General features: G+C 36.6%; 1 protein-coding gene across 14 annotated transcripts in view; it reads left to right on the top strand.

The window, feature by feature from the left end:
- The window catches only part of GRM5 (glutamate metabotropic receptor 5), a 239,080-nt gene that overhangs the window by 102,010 nt on the left and 113,107 nt on the right, over positions 1-23,963 (top strand). For all 14 annotated transcript variants that reach the window (XM_030269036.4, XM_030269023.4, XM_030269022.4 and 11 more), the window contains one exon: positions 4,123-4,372. In XM_030269036.4, coding sequence (XP_030124896.1) covers positions 4,123-4,372 — 250 coding nt within the window. The remainder of the gene's footprint in view (positions 1-4,122; positions 4,373-23,963) is intronic.

Raw genomic sequence — 23,963 nt, 5'->3', positions numbered from 1 at the left:
TCAAGAGGACAGGAGCATCAAGTAAAAAACTGTGATACGCCCTCCAGCAAAACAAGTAGCAGTATAAACATCCCAGTTTCCAAATACCGAAATGGAAATAGAATTTGGTGAGGCAAGAGGAGCTGAACTTACATTGACCATACTTGAGCTCCAGCTTGTGTTGTTTGTGGAGTCTTTTCTGATGTACTGAAATTAGGCAAGCAAGAGTAAATCAATTCCTCCCTTGTGTTGAACACTTCCTTCAGAATTTCTTTGAAATTTAGAAATGGAAACAAAATTGATACATGGATAAATTCCCAGGATGTAGGCAACTTTCATCATATGGGACTCACCAAAGAACGTTAATTTGTTTCCAGCTAAGGAGTTCTGAATTAATTTTCACTTGGAAGTGAGACTACAAACTGCATAAGACATCACCATTGTCCATCCATTCGTGTATATCCTGACGCCCGTATATCCTTCTTGTGTCATAGACTTGGCTGAACAGTAGGAACTGCCCCATTGGTGGAAACTTGCCCTTGCTGTGGCGGTTTTGGTAGTACTGTTATAGGTATACCGAAGAGTCATGTCCATGAGGAGGCCAGTTCCATACAGAAAGTATGGAGATCCTCTTCCACTGTGAATCTTACATCTCATCCTCAAGGAAATGACAGAATGTACCTTACCTGCTTTCCCACTCTCATTTCTTCAATGCTACATGTATATGTTTATGCATACATATGTTTTATTCAAAAAGAAAGAGAGCCCAGAGGAAATTTTTGCCAATATACGGTGCAAAAAAAAAAAATTTAACAGAAAATATTTTCTTTTTCCATCAAGGAGTGTTCATTATCCCCACAGTATAGCTCATACAAGATATACATACCTCATCAAAACACTTGCACAACAGGAGAATTCACTATGAATAATTAATTGCATAGAGTTTAATCAGCAAGGCAAGAGCACCACTGGTGTATTTGTATGAGTGTCTTGAAGCAAAGCTGCTTTCGGTTTTTATCAAATCTCCCTTGAGCTCATGTCATAGAGCTGTAGTTTTCCCAGATGGAGACCTCAGTGACTCTCAGATTTGGACTGCCGGGACGTATTTTCTTCCAAATGTTAAGAACATAACATTTTCTTAAGTACCCCTGGTAGTTTAACACGTTTCCTATGATTTTGGATGACACATAACTTTTTGTATGGTTTCATAAAATTTCCCTGTCTCGATGCTTGATGAAACCATGATGTTTGTGCTCAAGCAGGTTTTATTGGATTGGAAAGGAGTTAATGTACTTTGTGCTCTCTAAAAGATCTGCTATTTTTCAGTACTGTAATTAAACCTATTCTCAAGTTTATACCAAGCCTGAGGATAACATTTTGAATGCTTATAACACTTTAAAATAAATAATGCAGTATTTGCAACATAGAAGATATGCAGTTCTGTAAGTAAACTAGACCTGGCTGGGAATTTTCCACTGAGAGTTTTTATGACAGAGAATGAGATCTTCAGAATTTCAATGTCTTTGGGTGTCATAATTTAACCCCAGCCAGAAACAAAGCACCAGACAGCCACTCACTCACTCCCCTACCAGCAGAATTGGGCAGAGAATCTGAAAGGTAAAAGCTAAAGAGCCCGTGATTTAAGAAAAAGACAGTTTAATAGGCAAAGAAAATCTGTGCACACAAGCAAAGCAAACAAGGAATTAAATCATTGCTTCCCATGAGGTGTTCAGCTGTCTCCAGGAGACCAGGGCCCCACCTGGTGTAATGCTGATTTGAGGAGACAGAATCATTCCAAACATCCCTCTCTTTCTCCTTCTTCCCTGAACGTTATGTACTGAGCATGCTGTCATATGGTCTGGAATATCCCTTTGGTCAGCTGGGGTCATCTGTCCCAGCTGTGTCTCCTCCCAGCTTCCCACAAACCCCCAAGTTCTTCACCAGCATAAGAGCACAAAAAGTAGAAAAGTCCTTGTCTCTGTGTAAGCCCCGCTCAGCAACAAAACATTTTTATGTTATCAACCCTGTGTTTAGCACAAATCCAAAACATAGCACTGTATTAACCACTGTGAAGAAAATTTACTCTAGCATAGCCAAAACCAGCATATTGAGATGTATAGTTTTTCCTCAAACTTACATCTTCTATGGCAAAGATTGACAATGTTACCTTGTTCTTTTCATTTTCTGATAGAAAAAGTGAAATAAAACATTTAATGCTGATCCAGAATGACCTAAATGAAAACAATTTTAGACAAAGTAATTTATTTCCTGTCAGATGACCTAATTTTATTTTTGAAGGCCTTTGGGTCTGCTGGGAGTTAAATATGATTGATCCCAATTTTTCCTTCAGACTGACTTTGGCAGCTATAATACTTAAAAGACACCATAGTTTTGACCTCTAGATGAACTGTTTCAGAATCCCATGGGAATCACTTGATGCTCATGCACCACAGGAAACACAGTTTGCCCTTAGGACATGACAGAGGTAAGCACTGGACTCCTGATTTACTACTTTCAGGAAGCACTGCAACAAGTGAGTTTAAATGACATTTTGTCCGGGCGCAGTTTGCATGGTAGTGTGGTTTCCATTAGGCCTAATCTCAGCAAGGAAGAAAGTCCCTTCAGGTAGAGAGACCTGCATTCAGGTTGCCATTCTGGTTGGGTGCAATTTGGAAATTTCGTAGTCTCAAGGTCACAGTGATTCATTCCTGGTGTGAAAGGAAGATAATATTACTTCCTGTCTTCTTGTTCTTTGCATATTTTGACTATTTGGATGATAAGATCCTAAAACTGGGCACTATTTTTACATTCATATTCAGTGCTGAGTGTGACAAAGACTCTTGAGCTGTAGCACCAGAGCGACAGGGTTGACTCCCCAGGTGGGCAAGATGAATTCTTGATGGCTCCAATGTCCAAAGTGAAAAAAAACCCAGATGACACTCCAAATCCTTGTCTGATCCTCACTGCTTTGCATACGTTTTAACTGACAGTGCTTCTATGTACTTGTAATTCTGCTGGTAAGAGAGAGAATTCTTCTTACAGATTCTTCCATTTGCAAGCTAACAAATTTGTAAAGGATCAGTGGTTTCTTACAACATCATCACTTGACACTCACAGTTTTATTAATTAATTAACTTAGTGTATTTCTGTGGAATATTACTGGGGGTTTAAGATATTACTTTTGAGAAAGATTTCCCGCCTCAGAGGCCTTCTTGTATAAATGAGACATGAAACAGATTTCAACAGCCAGATGGATGAGCACAGGGAAGCAGACACACAATACTGGACAGCATGACTGTCAGTGGTATCAGTACATCCACTGTTTAAGCACTGTGACTTTTATGTAGGCCTGGCAGAGAAGAAAGTTTCTGTGCTGAGACAGAATAAAGAAAAAAGGGTATCTGTCTCTTAATATCTATTACCAGTTTATCCACATAGAGAAAGAAGATATTGAAAGAAAATATGAGGTTCTTCCCAGTGATAGAAATTTAATTCCGAACAAACAAACAGGAAAAAAATACAGAAAAATATTAAAGCACATTGAGTTCATCTGTGCTCTAATGATCCCTGTAATGCTAATCCTCATTTTTTTTATTCATTCTCTAGTAGAAGTTTTTACTTTTACTTTTCACTCTAACTAAAAAATAAATATTACTTTTCAGATTGCATTATGAATTAGGTGTTTTTATGAGGGTTTTTTTGCACATATTTAAATATTACATCTAAAAATTAATTCTCAACATATATTTTTTTAATTTACTGAAATAAATCACAGAACATTTGACCACATTTAATCAGTTTAAGAGAATCAGAAGAGATTGCCATTTGTATATACACTGTTGTACATTGTTGACTAGATCCTCACAACTAGTAAGGTACACAACAGCCTTTGTTGTGTACCTCACTACCTGCAAGTAGTGCTTAAGCAGAGATGAAGTCTCTTGGAGTAGTGAATTTTCCAGGAAAATTGGTTGACCTTGCCTTGAATAATTTATTAATTAAAAGATTAAAGTGATATTGTTATGATTGGTACAGTGATCTCTCTGCAGATAACGTAACACACTTAAACTATCTGATGTTTCCAAAGGAAGAAAAGCTGCTGGAGATTTTAAAATATGTATTTGTGTTTCTGTTTGTATTTAGGAAACTATGGTGAAAGTGGGATGGAAGCTTTCAAAGATATGGCAGCCAAGGAAGGGATCTGCATTGCACACTCCTACAAAATCTACAGCAATGCTGGCGAGCAGAGCTTTGACAAGCTGCTGCGAAAGCTTCGGAGCCACCTGCCCAAGGCAAGAGTGGTTGCCTGCTTCTGTGAAGGCATGACTGTGAGAGGCCTCTTGATGGCCATGAGGCGCCTGGGACTCGCTGGAGAGTTTTTGCTGCTAGGCAGGTGAGTAATACTGTGGAGTTATAGCCCACTGTTTTAGTCAGCTGGGCAAAAAAACTGTCCCATTTTCTGGACAAGAGCACATGCAGCGCAGACTCATGGTCCCTCCTATACCTGTGCATATCCAAAAGATAGGAAGTAATGCCAGCTCTGTCATAGCAGTGCAAACTCTACAAAGACATGCATTATTCTCATGCCATGCCAGGCAAACACAAGTCTGCTTGGCCACTCCTAGCAACAATGAGTAAGGGAAAGCTGGCTAAGAAAACAGTCTTTGATCTATATCACTCGTTTTGTTCACTGCAGTTTAAAATGCATTGTGTACATATATAGCCAGAAGCTGTGTCTCATCCCAGTAATTCTGTGTTAAGGATTGCCAATGTGGCCTCTGGGTGTACCTGAAACAGAACTTCCCAAAACAACATTTGTTAATATTTTCTTTCTAAGCACCCGCGTGCTGCTGTGCATACTGTCCTAAGGGGAATATATAGGTAATCCTTTCTCTTAGCAAAATGATATCAGTTTTTCCTTTCCTAACTGCCAAAGGAAGGAAGGGAAAGTCACTTTGTGTGTGTTCATCCAGAAGGAAAAGATCCTCGGCTTGTAAGCAGAGAAGTAAATTATTGATGTGAACCTAAAGGGTTTTACATTTTCCCCTTATTCAACAAGTGGATCCTAAACAAGACAGGAAAAATGATGTATTGAAAACAAAATGGAGGATACTGGGAGTCAACTAATGTAACTCACTGCATTTTCAGTGCACTATTAGAAGGATGACCTGTTGTTGTCCCAAGCATGAACCCTACAGGAATACAAGTAAAATGGTGTTAATGAAACCAGAAGTCATAGTAAGACCTCCAGGGAAACTTTCAAGGACTGTCTTGGCAGCTGGGACACTGAGTCTGTCCAACTGGTAGGACAACCAGCCTCTGTTTCCAGTCTGCCTTGTTGTACACAGCTGCCCTTCCACCTTGGGCAAAGGGGAAAGCAAACAGGCAACACCTGTGACTCTTGTCTCTGCCCTTACTCTTTGACATCAGCCTGCATTTTGGCAGTTTCAGATGGCAATTTTTTAATTATTTCTCTGATACATGACAACTGTCTCCATCCTTCTTTTAAAATATATTTTATCTATACAGACTTCCATAGACTGTCTTGGTCCTTTTCTGGACAGACACCCAAAGGGACCACAGTCCTCAAGGTGAAATTCACATGAATATTTATAGATGTCTATAATTTCGATACTTCCATGTAGCCATCAGTATTTGCTCTACAGTTAATTGAGCAAAATAGGACCTTCTTAGGTCCTATTGTTAGTAATGTGAATATTGCAAGTAGTTCAAATAAATCCTATTCTAGAAAAGGGTTTGTACAAAGACTCTTTTGATAACTGCCTTTGATGGAAAAGTCTACTTGTCAGTTGTTTAGAGAAGATTGGAGAAAATGACACACCCTTTATCTCCAGCTGAATCTGGTGCAATAGGATGTTTGCTGTCTTCTTCTGTCCTAAATACAAGGAATTGTCAACTATCTGCAGCAGTACCCAAATTTAGAAGCACATAAGCATTGTTTTCAAAAAAATTGTTGGCCCTTAGGTACACCAGACTCCAAATTGTACATAATTTTTTAATGGGATTTATGTACAACAGTGCTAAATTTAGACTTCTGAAATGTTCTTATGAATAAGGACTTCAGGAACTGCTGACCGTGAATAAGAGTAGACCAATTCAGATTATCTCTTAAAAAAAAGCAAGGTCTAAAGAGAACAGGGTTTGAGGCTTTGCTTCAAGTTTTTGTTTGTTTTGTTTGTTTTGTCTTGTTTCTTTGTGAAAAAATACCTGTTTCTAGATGCAGTGGGAATTGTCATGAGTAATTATAGGAAAGTTGTTATTTGGTATATGACTTCCATTGAGTAAATTGAAAGTGATAGCTTCTCTTAGAAGCCTAAACTGTAAACTCTTTCCAATTGAAACAAAAATCCTTAATTCTACCTGACCATTTGGAGAATATCCATGCCTGTGGCAGTACTACACAATTTAATAGTGAAAAATGCAGCATGAAGTGGAAGTATTTACAAAGAAAGAAAAACAAAATGAGGGATTTTTTTTCTGTCCTTTTAATTTATTGCCAGAGATTCCAAGGTAATGACTGAGAAGTGGCTATTCAGACTTAATATTTCCCTAGCCAGTAACTGCTGCATCAGACAAGGATGGCTGGAGAGATATAGTAGAGAGATATAGTCTCTCTACATGTGGCTCTGCACTTCAGAGATCCCAAGGATCTTGCAGCATCTGGTATTTTTCAATAGATTTTTTCCAATTTGATATCAAAATCAGCTATAAGCCAGGGAAAAATAAACCAAAAGACTAAACAAACAAAAACTAACTAATTTTACCAGCTGAGGACTTGTGTTAGTCTTTGAGTCGTCCTTAGTCTGTAGAGCAGTGTTTTATGTTTCTGCCATGCAGCAAGAATCATGTGTAGGGTGTGTGAAGCTGTGGTGTAACAATGTTCCACAAAAATATTAATTCTTATGAAAATGTTCTCCTTCCCCTATAGGCTATAATCTCTAGGTTTTGAGGCAGAGGTTAAAAAAAAAAAAAAAAAACCAACAGAAAAAACAGAGAACTTGAAAGAACTCCTTGACGCAGATGGGGCATAAAACAATTATATCATTGTCCAGTGATAATCTGAGTTCCTGTAGAGATTTAAAGGTCTGTTTTCCAGGACCTTGATGTACTGTGAGTGGTTTTTGAGTGTTTATCTCTGTTGTCTGTGAATATTTACCTGTTCGTCAGAAGCTAGTATTGTTGGTGGGTTATGTAGAGAACAATGTAAGACACTGACCTGGGAGGGATGTGACACCAGCACAAACCCAGATCTCATACAAGCAGATTATACTGGGGACCTTTTTGTATATCATTTGTAGGGGGAAAAGATTTTGAGGCAAGAAAAGATTTGAAAAGATTTGTAGGCAAGATTTGGAGAACAACAGATGGTTCAGAGTGCTCTAAGGGGAAAGAGCTACATCTGAAATTAAAGAAGGCTCATGAAATTATTTTTTTCTTGCAATTCTATGCAGAAAAATGGACTAGGATAAAATTTATGCTTTCATTCCTCATCTGATCCTGGAGTTGCTCTGGGCTACCCATTCAACTGAGAAGGTTCTAAAAGGGCATTCCATGCGTAAGTGAGAGTGCCTTTCACTGGAATGCAATGGGCTTACAAGAAAAACTACATCTACTAATGAATACTATTTTGTTCCCCCAAAAATTCTTCCCTGTTGTTTTGTTAAGTGGAAAGTAATTTTGTTTCTTTTCCAAATGCACAAAAAGAAGTAAAGTCACAAAGCTACACCGTAGCTTTATGGGAAACCATAAATTAATCAACATTTCCACTTCCTCTTTACATTCTGTTATGTTCCATTTTTAATTTGGATTCACCCCTAATATTTTCAATCCAAAGCCTTGCAAAAATACTGGGATTTTTTGAAGCTATGGATTTCTCACAGCATCTGTTTTATGCTCAGATAAACAGAAAATTAATAGGCCAAGAGGAATGCATGTCACATAAATTCCCTTTACAGCCCCAAGGGGAGGAAAAAGATACCTTTCAATAAACTCTCCACTCTTGACCTACTATGCAGTTTCTGAAATTGCCTTGCCTGCTTGTGACAGATATGCAAGGTGGCATGTCATTAGTGATTGCAACATTCCAGAGCTTTTTGATTCATGGAAAACATTTTAAGTGCTTGGCAAATATTTACCTCATGCATCTTGAAGAATTGGACTTAACCTCAAATGCAAAGGTGAGTGTGCTGACTTTCAAACGTGAAAAAAAATGTTATTTTAACTTAACCATTACTCAGCTTCATTGAGATGTGGACACAGGCTTCACCTCTTCGTCTTCACTGCTTCTGTCATCCACAGGTCATATGCCAGAAGATATCCTTACAAATAAATTCATTTGAGAATAAATAATACGTTCACATAGCAGAATAACTTGGAAACAGATTTCAGAAGGAACCATGGAATATTAATTGTGTAGATAAAACCAGCCTTGTTGTACATGATTTTCAGCTGTTCCTCATTTTATGCAATATTCAGACACAACAGCTGAAATTTTCTTTTGTGTTGTACCCTCACCTTCATCCTGCTCCTCTTGACCTCTAATTTCTGATCTTTGGATAAAGTGTCTGTGATAATTCTCTACAATGATAGTTTTATTTGATGCCTTTCATCTGCAGGAATTCCAAAACTTGTCTCAGAATTACTAAATATCTTAGTGCTAGGCCATATGATTTTTCACAATCAAATAGAAACTACTAGTTGCAACAGAAATGATGAATATTGACTATTACTGTCCTACATTAAATAGATTCAGAAAACACTGCCACAGCACTGAATATTTTTTTTTTTTTTTTTTTTTTTGCTTGCTGGAATTATTTTATCTTATATCAATTAACACTTTCGAGATGGGATTCAGATGATGTTGGTGACAGGATTTACCAAGGGATTATTACTAAGGAGCAGCTGGGACATAGATACTCTGTTTTGGGGTAGAAGAACATCAAGATATGCAAATAATTTATGATTCCAAGCGCAAGACAGTCAGACTTTTCCTACCTAAAGGAGAGTGGAAAGGACAAATGTATTGGAATGGTCAGGCATTGGAACAATTCCCTGCCCAGGGAAGTGGTAAAATTACGATCCTTGGAAGTGTTCAAAGTGCATGTGGCACTTGGGGATATGTGTTAGTGGTGAACAGTTGCACTTGATAATCCTTCAATCTTAATAATTCTGATTCTAAAGGGAAGGTAGGTGTATATAAAGATAAAAATGACTTGATCAATGTCTCCAGCTTCCAAATGACATTCCACAAGCAGTACGTATCTTCAAGAAATTACTGTGACTTCCATTTGCTTCATACATTCACCTATGCATATGGTATATCAGACTTACTACTGTATTCACTCTCATATCTGATTTTAAAAAAAGAGTTAATTAAAATCATCCAGACTTTCTCTTGTATTAAATGACAAAATTATACACAATTGATAAAAAATATATCAGAGATGGAAATATGTCCTTAGGCTCTAGGACTGATTTTGATTTTCAGCTGTCCAGCTGAAGAAACATGGCCAAAATTTATCAGTAAGATTTAATCTCTACATGACTCTTAGATACTTAACTTAGCCAGGATTTACAGAAATAATATAAAACTGTGACTTGGCTCCAATATGTACATCAAAGGAATGGGAAATCTAGAGCTGCAGGGCATCCCTCAGTTTCCATCTTCTTTGAAGTAGTCAGGACTAGATGACTATATGCTGTAATGTCCTTGCAAAGATGAAGAACCAGCTCCTGCACTTTCAGAATTCACTCTGTTCTGTGATATGTGAAGTCTGTGCCTCAGAATGCCTTGGGCCATGTCTCTGAAGCATGCCATGGCTGCAGAGCATGTCCACATGAAATGGCTAAGGGCAGGACACCACTTCTAGCACTGTGATGACCACAAGCAATTCAAGTGAGAATCTGCAAGAGGGCAGAAGAGCCACTGAAGCAGTGCCCATGCTTCTCAGAACACAGATGTTCTCTATCACAAATCACCTCTCCTAATAAGATATCTCCTTAGCTCCTGAAGAGATGGATTGGAAGAAATTGTTATTGATTTTAAGAGATATTGCAGCAAATGAGCTAAGTAGAAGGTAAGTAGTCGAAATGAGGTTAAGGAGGGAGAATAAAATGTGGAGAAGCATTGGTTCCAGGAAGTTCTCAAAGTAATTCAGCTGATAGGAAACTCAGCAATATATATGAAAAAAGCTGATTAACAACTAAAAAGGGCAACTATAGCTGAAGGAAAATTAAAGCAAGATAGATGATCTGAGGGAAATGTGTTCCTTTTAACAGTTTAAAAAGAAATCTTCTGTGAGATTCTAAAAAGTGTTTGTTGGATGAAGAAAAATCTCACTGTAAAGGATGTAGTGATTTTCTTCCAGAAAGTGTGGTGTGGATTAGCATGCCTTTTTCTATCTTTGTACAAGTCCAACTGATGAAGAAGTTCTTGTAAAATAAATTAGGATGTGAAATTTTGTAGACCTGAAATGTGTTCTAGATTAATTTTTGGTTGTTTCTGCTACATCTGAGATGTATTAGTCAGACAAAATACTTCTATCTAGAATACTTCCTTCTGCCTAACTTATGACAAAATGGTGGAAGATAAATGCAATATAAATGTGTAGACCTTTCCTCCAAAATAAACAGGTGAAAAGGTATTTTTAGAGAAAAATTGTACAACCCCAGCCTGTATGAATAGTCTGATCCTTTTTCTTCAATCCACAGTAGGCAGGAGTTTGGTGCAGCCTCACCTGAATGCTGTTTTCTCTAAGAAAACTGTCTGCTGCCCACTCATTATTTATCTCTGTTCTCTTGTTCAGGCATCAATGTTTAGCCTAAGGAAGGAGGTATCATTGTATATGTAGTAATTAAATGTGCTGTAAATAGCAGCATTTAGTCAGAATCTTCATTGCTACCCAAAACCACCAGGAACTTAACAGCAAAACAAAGGTTTGCTTTCTAGAGCTGTAAAAGAAATTAGGGAAGTGAAAAGTTGTCTTCCCTCCTATATCCAAACAGAGCCTTTAGAAATAAAGCAGACTAGAGGGTAAAGAATAACTTGGTTTTGAACAGGAGTTTTGTGGTCTCCATTTGAGGCAGCATCATGTCTCAGAGACCCTCAGGGTGAGCAATAGCAGTGGGGTCCTGCTGCAGATGGAAGCAGTGAAAGCTGTTTGTCCAGTGATTGAAAAAAGCATAATTTCCTTTCTGTGGTTCAGACTCCATAGGCTATGCTTGAGGGTTTTAGGGAGACAAGTGAGGCAAACATATCAAACATACAGTGAAAGCAAATCAATCTGCCTGACTTTTTAAACTTTCTTGTATGCCTTTACATTTTTTTTTCTTGGCACCTATTTGACCTGGTTCTAATAAATATTGCACCTTGCAATCCAATTTTACAGTTACTAACTAGATCATGTAGTGAGGATGGGAGTAAGCTCAACAACAATTTGGAAGAATGTCTTCATTTTGCTGTTTCAGAAATTATATGTATTTCTTGGGGTGGGTGATGGTGGTGGTGGTGTGGGAGTGGATGTCTACCATGGCATCAAGCAAACAACGAAGAATTTCCAAGTGTGTATACTGGCAAGCAAGCACACCTACACATCTGAAAATGTAGCATTAGAAAATAATCTGTCGGATCAGATCAAAGGTCCATCAAATCAATGTGGTGTTTCTGGGAGTGGTCAGCAGCAAATGAATGGCAAAAAGTGACACCAGGCCAGGATGGAGCAAAGCTCTCCTGGAGAATTCTTGGTACCTTTGTAAGGGAAGCCTTGTGGTCATCTTTGTGACCCTCCTCAGGACTCCCTCTAACAGGTCCACAGCCTTTCTTATGTTGAGACCCCAGCGCTGGAAGCAGCAGTCCAGAGTCTCATGAGAGCAGAGTAGAGGGGGAGAATCACTTCCCTCAGTGTTTCTTCATTCATACTTTTTTGATGAAGCCCATGATAAGTTTGACTTTCTGGGCTGGGAGTTCCCATTGCTGGATCATATTGAGCTTCTCATCCAGTAACGACCCAAAGTTCTCCTCGGGGCTGCTCTAATCCATTCTTTGCACAGGCAGTGTTTGTGTTTGAGATTTCCCCTTTCATTTGGTCTTTTATTCCTTCATGAGGTTCACATGGGTCTATCTCTCAAATCTGGATGGCATCTCTTCCCTCTAACCTTGTCATGACAAATCATGTGTGTCCAATTGAATTATTTACTTCCTGTAAGTAAAGGTCTACTCTTTCTCACCTACAACTAGCACTAACAGCCAAAGGAAGGTAGCTTTGTTAGTCAATTTGTTTGAATAGAATTGTGCTCAGCACTCTAAGAAAAGACAGTGGTTCTTTCAAATCTTTTACTTCTGCACTGGTTCACCTGTACCAATTCATGCTTGAAGGATCTTTAGATAGGGCTGCTTAAGGTCTTTCAAAGGCAAAAATTACATACTCTCTTAGTCTGCTTCTTCCCAAGCTTAACTACTCCTTATATTCTTCCTAATGTCAAACCTACAATTCTTTTAATACTATTACTCCTTGTCCTACTCATGGGAACAAAGGAAGCAGTTTCTAAGACTGCAAGTTCTATATTTGAAGACTTATGCTTACCCTTGCTCTGCTTTGACAACTTTCAGTATGAAAGGTTTTACATTTTGGAATAACACAAGATCTCTATTATCCCAGAGGAAATGAGACACGAGGCAAAGTACTGAAAAAGAGATGTCAAACAATTCTGAAGAATTATATAAGGTTTATTTTCATTGCAAAATGACAAATTCATGAGATGACCTACACGGTTGAAAAATAGACAGTGCAGCAATCTCAAAAATAACTCCATATTGCCAACAGACCTGTGTTTGCAGTTCTGCATGAAAGTAAGTCAGAGGCATTGCTGGGAAATTGTGTGCATTTGTGGGTGCCTCTCTGTTATCACGCAAGAGGTGTATGCTTCTGATTTTAGATTTGACTCAGAAGCTCTACTTTATCCCACAGCTTATTAAAATTCAGAATGGGAGAAGTCTATGGGTGGCTGACTTAAGACTTCTCTTCAAATGTGTCTTCTGAGAGTGCTAGGCCGCAATTCAGAATTTTCTCATGTAAGCCTATTTTGAGAATCAGAGATTCTTCCAATTCTAAGAAAAGAAACCAAAAGTACCCTTGGAACAATGAAAACATTTTTTATTCAAGCTTGAGGAAAGATTGGATGCTTTCTTCTCAAAAACATAAATTCAAGAGGTAAAAATAAATTAAGATCTTAAACCCCAGAATTTTTATTCCACAATTTGCTGCAGGCTGCATGCTAAACCGTAACTTTTTAACATTAAAGCTAAGATAAAAATGTGATCCAGTATATATTCCTAGAAAAATTGAAAGGCATTTGGAACAGAATGAAAATAAGCATTATGCTTGAGATTTTCTGATATTTAGAAACGCTACAGAATTTTGATTAATGAAGTTAAGAAAGACTAAAATTGTCTTCATTTTAAAAAAATCCTGTTTCTTCTCCTCTAAAATTAACACTACGACAAATAGAGTTTTGCAGTAAGGTACTGATTAGCACTTAAAATCTGTTTCCTTTCTGTTGTCTTTCTCTACAGCAAATGGGTATATTTTTTGTGACTTCTTTTTAACTCTCTTTTTCTGATTTATCTGTATCATCCCAGAGTCTACACCGAGGACTAGTGACTCACTGTGTACACACAAACCACACACACGTGCAGAGAAGGTATTTGTGAAAGGGGAAGACCCAAGGGTTTGTAGCTCCATGTTACTCTGTCCTGATAAAGAGAATCTGCTCCAAACCATGGAGTCCAGGAGCTGTTTCTCCTCTCAGCAAATCTGCTCTCAATTCTGTTCACATCTTAGTTTCCTAGTTACAGAGATCCTCTGTGTAGGTAAGCCATAGAAAAGTGTGTGGCAGACAAAGGGGAAGAAATATTCAACCACTTGGACAGCAATTGTTCATTTGTCCCAGCTTTGCAGTGACTTTCACGTGTGTTCCATTTTTTGATTAGAGGACAGTGGGACTGGGAAAGGCAGGCAGATTTTTCCTCCAACTTAACATTTGAATTGATTTAGTTGTACTTCAAACACCTGGAAGATCTGAACATAAAAACATTACCTAGGTTGCAGAGATTTATACAGGTGAACCCATCTCTCTAACACTGGTGAGTGGCTATGGAAGAGTATTAGTCAGAGTAATGAAAAGTTCTGATTTGTAAACTTGTGGTGTAATTCATTTTTCTATCACTCTATTAAAGTGACAAAGCACACACAGCACCACATTTCCCCCTCACTATGGCTGAACTGATGGTTTCTAGTGAAGCCATTTTCTCTCCAGAGGTTAAGGCTGAAGGCAACTGACAAGGTGAATGAAGTACCAGAACTCACTAAAGCTCATTCTGGTACAATTTAGTCCACTCCTGCCTTGAAAAGACTTTATAAATCATGGCAAGAACATACTACTTCCAAGAGGACTAGATAAAAAAGCCACATACTGTTTCAAGGAATGAGGCCCAAGCTGGACTTTGTTGATAATTTTCATATTATAAATGTGTAATAACAGAATTGATTAAGTGAACAGTGTTTTAATTAGGAAGCTAAAGTTAATAAAATTTATATTTGCTAAAGGGTCATACTGTTCAACCTTTACTCATGTTGGTTAGTGACACTGAAGGAGGTAAAGACTGACCGAATTTTAATGAGTAAATAATCTCTATCCTGAGAAAAGGTATAGTTATAAAACTTGGTGGTTTAATACATTTTAACTGGCACATTTTTAAGCATTCTATGTCTTGAAGTGCTGATATGCACAAATCAGTGTTAATCTTGGATGCTGACTATTTTGAAATATGATTGACTGATATGATTTTAATATCATTCTACAAATGCATACCAAAAGGAAAATTATTACTCACATCCTAGGAATTAAAACAAAGTAAATTGAATATATTTCTGAAACTCTTCATGTGTTCAAATGTTTTAAGCCTTAGCTAAATTGGTTTACTTATCATAGCCAAATGTGTATCATGTATATGTTACCTGAGTAAAAAAATTTTGTGTTAGCCACACAAGATCTGATTTTACCTGAACATTTCAAACATGAGGAAAACTATACTATAACATAATGTCAAATCAGCAATATGTTGAGGAGGATGACCATCATAAAATAAAGGGGTTGATGTTATTTTTACACTTAAAAGAGATTTTATGGAACTTTAAGCAAAAATAATATACAAGAATGTGTTATTTAGCTTCTTGACTTGACACCAGATATTTATACAAAGAGCTAGAAACTTGCAGAGAAGAGAATGTCAAGAAACTGAAACGACAACTGCAGGTTGTTTGCCTGGTTTTCTTGATAGCTCATTATTTGAAATCACCTTCAGAGAAAGACAGTAATGAATGCACAATTGGTTTTGGTCTTTGAAAAGAAAAATCAAAGACAGAACTGCTTCTGAAGTTGTCATGTCTTAGCTGTATTTTTCAGAAACTTGAAGTGCATTTTTTTCTTTTTATTATAACATATATAACTGATATTATATGTCAATAAGAAAATAGCTTAATTACTTGTGCAGCAATTTCTCTGTCAGAAATCTAATTACTTCTTGCTGCACCATAATTCCTTGTCACAGGGAACCTCCCAGTATAAGGGTTGGGTAAAGGTAATTAGTATTTTCTAGTCATATCCCCCCTTATTTTGCACTACATTGAACTTAATATGCCAGTTTCACCTGCTGTCAGCCAGAAGCTCCAGTTTGTTACTTCATTCTAACTGTGCTCTTGTAACCAGAAGAGTAAGTGATTCATACTCCAACAAAGCATTAACTCCTCTCTCCCAGCTGAAAACAGCAGGGCCAAAGGAGCACCCTGAGAGCTACAACAAAGAAATAGTGCAGGACCACAAACCCTGCATTTTGTCCAACTGCAATAATTTGGCTGGGAGGTGCAGAAATTCCTAGCCACAGGAATGCAGCAAGGTGTTTCCAACAGACCAGTTAAAAATTAATGCCTTCCTTTTGAAGTGCTCAGGGTTAGAGCACAGGTCCCAGGCAAGGAAACTATTTTTGTGTTTTATCTGAGATTTTCCTGTAGCGGTGATGACTGTTACATTTCTCTAAGAGTGATGCTAATCCTAAACTCAGGTTATATCCTCTTTGATACTCTGAGATGAGTATTGTCTGAACCTTGTATCACACATATTAGAGAAAAGGAGATGATTGATCTTCAAAATAAGCACCAATGGTTTTATATCAGGATTTCATTCCTAATTTAAATAGATTTTCTATCTGAACATTAAATAGCACTGATGGAGAAGCACAAGACTCGTCTTAAATAAGGCCAGTGTTAAACTGACCTGAGCTTACTCCAATAACCAGTAGCATGGTGTAGGCATTGTACACAGTGATTCAGACCAAGATAAGGAGAATTGGAGGTGGATACCTCCAAACATCCATTGTGTGCTGAGAATCAGGGAAGATAAAATTTTCACTAATGTATCCCTCTCTCAGATGGGAATATTGCCTTTGTGGGAAAACAGAGATGTCATTTTTCTTCAAGTGGGTGGACAGATGCAAAATCAGGGACTGGTTTATCAGGCATCTGCTCTTTAAAAGATGACTATGGCGAGAATCTACCCAAGGGCAGGAACTTACACATGTTCAGGAAAGAAAATCCTTCACCCTGAATCCTTTTTTTCCCAGAAATGGCATAGTAAATTCACATTCCTGCATACCTTTGCATCTCCTCTCTGTGCTCAGAGGCAGATCCTGACATCTTCTGCTGCCTTTTACCTATAAAAGGAGCTATCAGTTACGTGTGCCAAGGAGTAGCTGAGCCTACCAAACAGACTTAGTTCTCCCCCCGACTGAGAAAGAAAGTGCCTGAAAATTCTTCCAGGTTTGGGAATTCCCAGCCAGGAGTATCCTGGAGGCTACAAAGTTCAAAACCTTAAAACAGTTATTCATGAGAAATTTCAAGGAAGAAATTTGTTTCCTGGCCTTGTTTTCAGCTTCACTGATTCTGTCTGAGGATGTTGCATCCTGACATTTCTAGTGATTTAATGTCTGGGAGCTATCAGAGACAGACCAAGGTGAATCCAGATGCTTAGAAATTACAAAATAGTTTCTAAGATTGCTTTCTCTTCTATATATGTAGCAGCTTTAATGGTGACCTTCTCCCTCAGGGTTCTTAATACAGAATCCAGAGCCTTGTGCAGTGATACTAAAATTTTCTATGCTTGTAACAACTGAGATTTTACTATCAGAAGATGGTAAATGACTTCTAAGACTAATTGTATACTCCTGCAGATTATCTGCAAGGGTATTTTTGAGCTGCTGTCTTTTGAAAATTAATTGTCTAAAAAATGACTAAGGTTGTACATGTTTGTTTTGTTATTATAATATCTGTCAGTGCTCAAGAACCAGAAACTTAATCTGATTCAAAATAAATCATTTTTTTTTTTAAAATACCGATCAATATTCATTAATGACTTTACTGCATAAAATTTATTGAAACATTATTACAAATTACTTTTCTTTAGAAAATTCACTTTAGAAAAATGCAACTTTTATTTTGATAGAAAAAGAATTGAAAAATCCTCAGCTATAATAATAAATGTTCTTTCAAAGTTCTGAAAAAAAAAACCCTCAAGAATTAAGAAAATCTTTCTAGAGTACTACAAATTACCTGGTTTTCAATCCCAAATTGCAAAAATTTGCAATTAGAAATTTTTTTCTTTATATTAATTTTAATTTTTTTTTCTTTGGTGGGCATTGCCCTCACTGTCATTCAATTCATTATAGTTTTATGACACTGGGAATGTAGTTCTCACAACTATTTTGACAAAACTAATTTAACTTTGGCATTTTAAGGGACTGTCAAATCAAACACAATAGCTGTGAGGAATACCAAAAAACATTTATTTTCTTTGATTGTTTTAGAGGGTGGGATTTTTGTTATTTTTCATCCCAGAAAGAAATTAATTTTGAAATGAAATGCTAACTTTATTCTGTATCAAGTAATGAGGAACAATCAAAAAGTGATGTGAACTGTGAACTATGTTTCCTACCATAAGTATTTCAGGAAGTGATGATTTCTGCAAAGCACTCTTTGCCCCAGCAGTTTTTTATAGCTGGGTCATGTTTCCTCTCAAGAGTCACAAATGTCCCATCCTCCTTTAAATCTCAGTTTAGATATTGTCCTCTATGTTCCTTCTCCAAACATGACAATAGTGAGCAGAAAGTCTATATCATATTACCTCATGATGCTGTTGATTTTTATTCTCCTAGCTTTATATATTTTTGTGTTGCTTTTACTCTTTTGTCTGATTTTATTTCTAAGTATTTTATGTAGCCCAGTCCTGCAGAGGTCTTAACACCCCAGACTCCTGGATTGTGTCTATGAATCTTAAATTCAAAAGTAATATTAATGATAGATTCTACTCCCTGCTCCTAGTTAGGTAGCTTTCCTGCTATTGGTTTCAGGCCTGAAATATTTCAGTCCATTTACTCCCTGTCTGAGCCTTTACAGGCAAATCCTCTCACATACTTAAAAAGACAGGAAGAGTTTGAGCATTCAGGAGAAAACAGATAAATCAGTCATTTAAATCAGAGATTGTTCTCAGCTGTTCCCATAGACAACTCCTAAACTCAAAGACATTGTGTAAATCACGGGGTACAATTTGCCTTTTATTTCAGAATTAGCATCTTAATTGGCTATCTTGTTATTAGATCTTAGAAAAAAATGTTTCAATGGTTTAGGATATTTAATTAACATACAGTAAATTGTTTTCTAAATTGAATTTTGTATTCCAGTGGATGTGGTTATTGGAAAAATCAGTTGAATGGAAACAAGTATCTTAATAAATTATTTTCTTCTGCATTTGAAGCAAGTTCTGTTCTTGAATTAATTCTGATTAAGGAAAATTCTGTAGAGCCTTGAATTATCTTTACCTTGAACTAAATTATTTGCATACATATAAATCTGATTTTATTGTATTTGCCTTGCTCTTTACCTAAAAAAGAAATTAAAAACTCTTATTTATGAGATATTTCCAGATTTTACACCACCCCTTCAGCTTGTCTTTGCTATATGATGTTTTCTTGAAGTGTTTGTTTGGGAAGACTAACTAATTACTGTGCTTTAAAGTCCCATGCCAGATTAATACTGAGTGTGTAAGAGGAATTTGTCATTCATTAATTCCCAGTTCAAATTCAATGTTCAAAAAAAAAAAAAAAAATGTGTTGAGAGTAGACAACTCTGTCAGTCCTGAACATTACTAAAGTTACTATTTTGAATAAACTTGTTTAATTGACACTGTTCCTTACTGGGTTTTTGTTAACAGTTGGTCTGTGATTTTTTTACTATTATTCCTCCATCCATCTTTATGTTCAGCAATCCTAATCCAGAGATTTTTAATTATCCACTGTAAAAGGATGTGCAAAAAAGTCATTCCTTATCTGTATAGAGGGAAAATTTAACCTGAAACATTGTTTTAAGAAGTTGCTACTCAGCAAAAACCAAAACATCAGGGTGTTTCAACATTATTCTCATACAAAATCCAAACCACAACACTCTACCATCTACTGCGAAGGAAATTAACTGTATCCCAGATAAAATTAGGACAGCTTTATAAACTGCAATATTCATTATCTACTTCAAGAAGACCATTACATTCAGTAAGCTCACATTTAGCACGCATGCTTCTATCAACCAAGTTGCACCAGGGAAATTTTAGATTACATATTAGGAAATATTTCTTCACCGAAAGGGTTGTCAAAGGTTGGAACTGCCTGCCCTGGGAAATTCTGGAAGGATTAAAAGATATGTGGATGTGGGGTAGAGTGAACAAATTTTAGTGGTGGAGTTGGCAGTGCTGTGTTAATGGTTGAATGGTTGAATTCTTTTCCAACCCAATTATTTCTATTATTCTGCTTGGAAAATAGGGACATTTTCAAGTCTTAATGAGATGAGAACTTCCACATTTAAAAGGTTTGTGGACTGTGAATCCTGAGACAGGTTTTATTAGAATAATCAGATTATTTGCTCTATTATAAAAGAGCAATTTTTTTTCCTATTTTATATCTTTTTCTATTCTGTAATCCTGGTAACAGTGTTATTCTTGGGCAGTCGAGACACATGTATTCTATGCTTTTCCTCACTTTTGACATTTTTCCCTCTGATTTTGTGTTTATCTGCATCATTTCTCTTATTACTTCACCCTCCTGTAGGAACAATAAGTAAATTAATTAGGAATTATCATGGAAATCTATGTGAGATGTTAACTAAGCGCTTTACAAATGAATATCTCATGATGACACTAATTTAAAAACAAGCTCTTTAAAATTGTGCATTTTGTTATGGCAGCTGAACTGCTGGCATGCCAAGGAGCTCACAACACAGAGGAGCTTCAAGCAGGCCGAAAAGCCCAATGAAGGAGAGTCACTAGGTTAAAAATACCCAAGTGCTTTATGCAGGCATGAAATATCATTGTGAGGGAGATGAAGTGTGTTTGTTCTGAACCAAAACTCTTGGCTGGTGGGTGATTGTGCAGAGTCATTGAGATGTTAACAGGAAGGGAAAAGTTCCTCAATTTTATGTACACCAGAGGGGTTTTTCATGCCATGGTCTTTCAGTTCTTGAACCTTCAAGCATTTTTCAGATGTCCCAGGTATTACCTTTTCATGTGGGAGACAATATCTTATGTGTTGGGTCCCGGAATATCTGAGAGAGGGGAGTTTTGGGCTTCAGGTGGGGCACAGTCTTTAATCCTCTGTGCTGGAAACATGGGTTCAATCGCTCTGAAATTACTACTGTATTACTACTGATTAATAGGCAATTTATGTTCAGTCATATTCATAGGACTCTTTTGGGGAAAAAAAAAGAAGGTGATGAGCCCTAAACAGATCTTTTAAGATCAGTATGATCCAATAAGTTTGGAAGATACAGTATATAGCATTCATGATGTTTCTTTAACATTTGGGTTGGAAATCTATGGTTCCTGCTATAAATCATCCCCTCTGTTCTCTATAGAGGGAAATCCAATCAAGATAATCGGCTAATGTTAGACTCTGAGACTGGATGTGTTCAACAACCTAGTAATAATGTTTCTCATAATTTTAATGAGGAAAAATGTATTTCATGCATTAACTCAAATGAATTGTTTGACTTTACTTTCCTTAATAGCTGAAAATTTTATTTCCTAATAACCAGTTGCACTGTTGTAAATGAACTCATAGGCTGTATATGCAGAATGGGTAAATTCTCTAGTCCCAGTTTTCATAAAGGTGGCCTCTCAGGAAGAGTGTATTCACACAAGATCAGAGCCATTCTAATGGTCTGAACCTGGAGTGTGTTTGAAGACCTTCAAATGCAGAAACAGCAGTCCACATCCATCTGCATAACTATTACCAAAGTCATTTGTTCATGCTCATGCAGAAACTCTGTGGTAGCCCTTAAAATCAAGACTTGACTTTGCATATCCAAAAAAGAAACCTCTCAGTTTTAATTCATATTAAATATCTTTTCAGTGTCCAAATTCTATAACTAAAAGAGCTGTTCTTCGTGCCTATGGGTTACTCAGAAGACTCTGAGATATTTAAAATCAATAATAAATAACACTTAAGATTGCTTAGGTGACATTTTCTCTTTGCACAAAAGAACCCAAAGGCATTTTCTTTTCCTTCCCCCTTGAAAATGTCCAATCAAACCAGTCTGACCTTCTTTGATTTGAAAGAAATGACAGGCTGGGAGTTTGTCCTTCATTCTACAATTAATTATGACAATGTATTTATAGCCACTTTAAAAATATTGCCCAAAATAGGTAGTAAGAAAACAGTATTTCTATTACTTATATAGATGAATTGCAAACTTTAAAATGTGAATTCAGCAAATAAAACAAATAAGACATATATAAATACCATTAAATAGTGGTTCAATTTTAATTTTTGTTCACAAAACCCTTAGAGAAAAATAAAAAAAAATATATAATAAGGAGATGAGATGCTATGTGTCACTATACAGGAAAATTAAGGAAAATTAGGTTGCTAGTACTAATTTTCTTAATATTTATCATTATATGGCTTGTCATGTTTAAGGATAAATACAATAATATAAAAAATGAAATTAATGGATAAGGGCTAGAAGAAATATTATCTAAAAATGGAGTAAGACTTGCTATAATAATATTTTGGAAGACAGAAGAAATAACTTATATACTGAGAATAATGTAAACCCTAAACTGAATGGAAAGGAAAAATGAAGCAGAGGTGTTGACAAGCAAGAAAAGTGCTGTGATAATGAATCAGATCATCAGTGTTTACATACTCTTAAAAAAAATGTATTTAGGAGGAATTGAAATCTTCCTTAATTCCTCTGGGCCATTTCCACCATCACAGGTCCATCAAAGAAATACACTAAAGATTGACAAATAGGGGAGTTTTTTGTCTGTATGTCAACCCTAAACAGCCAAATTCTAGTACTTTGAAATGCATTGTGCTACTTAAAAACAAATCCAATGATCTCATTCCATTTACAATCTCGTTATGTGTTGATTCATTTCACCACTGCCAGATTTTAAAAAACACCATCAAAGGCTGTCTAAAAAATACATATGATATCACTTCAATTTTCATCAGTCATTTTTCTTCTGTAATTTCTAGAAAATAAATGATTATGAATGCTCACAAAAATCTTAACGGTGGTGAGCAGTAAGCCCTATGCCAAGACAAACATTTTAACTCAAAGAGAAAGAGTTGTGTCTTGAAATGCATTTCCCACTTGCGCATGCTTGAGGGTGTGAATTAGGTACTGCTGAAACTAACAATTCCCAGAGACATCTCATCCCGTGAATTTTGTAGAAATATGAGTTTAAAACCATCCTCAGGACTTGGAACATGTCCAGGAAAAGCTATTATACTTTTAAAATATAACATTTTTATTCACGGCAAGACAATAACACATGCCATTTAATGACAATGGAATTGTGCAACTGAACTTGTGGTTATTTAAGAACCAATATAGAAGAGCTGCAACATCAGTTAGTTTTTAAGCTGCTGTTATTTTATGATATTTCCACAGGAAGCAGAGGCAGCTGGAAATGACTTACCAAGATCTCCTCCACAGTATTTCATTATCAACTAGCGGAACACCAAAAAAATCATTTTCTATGTCCTTCAAGTTGAATGATTTCAAGTTTTTCAAAAGCTTCAGAGGTTGCCATACATTAACTATGAAGGTGTTTTGTGGCCACTCAGCATGTGCTCATGTTTAAAATCTGGCATTACCAAACTTTACCTCTGTAGGTGCTGACAAGCTGTGGTTTGGGACAGGATTTCCACAAAACTTATCCATACACACTGACTGGTTCAGTTCTTTGACTAAATCTGTGGTATAAATCAAGATAAACAGACTTACAGGTTAGGAGGAAAGGTCTAGGGAACATATTGCCGCAATGATATGTGTGTCGCCTGTAGACTAGAACTGTTTGACTTACATGAAAATATTTCTGATCCTTAGGAAAGGTATATAGCACTGGGAATGCTTGAGACAGATCCCATTTTACTTAATTTCAGCCATCTAAAATTTGAATATGCGACCCAATCTGATAAAGTAGTTTTGCTCTATGATAAATAGAAAGAGATAAATATTTATGGGAGACAATTCCCTAAAATAGACTCCTTTGTCATTTCATCACTTCCAGAAGGAATCCAAGAGGTCAATTTTAGTAGTTGCATCTGTTGTGATTTAAGCCAAAACCAGGGTACATCTCACTCTCTCTGGCCTCTAGCAGCCACTGGAAAAGTGGATATCATATAGTCCTGTTTTACATCTGGTAGCCTTTTTCAGATGTCTCATCTGCTACATGCTGAAGTAGACATTTTCATGTATGAAAATGCATCAAATTCCAGTTGGTGAGATTTAGACAAATACAACATTTCCAGTTGATTTAAATTTAAAATTTTAATCTTACCTTTATGGTCCTGAAAATCT

This window comes from Taeniopygia guttata, chromosome 1, assembly GCF_048771995.1.
Source record: "Taeniopygia guttata chromosome 1, bTaeGut7.mat, whole genome shotgun sequence".
In the NCBI taxonomy this organism is placed as follows: Eukaryota; Metazoa; Chordata; class Aves; order Passeriformes; family Estrildidae; genus Taeniopygia; species Taeniopygia guttata.
This window is presented reverse-complemented; position numbering and strand designations above follow the sequence as displayed.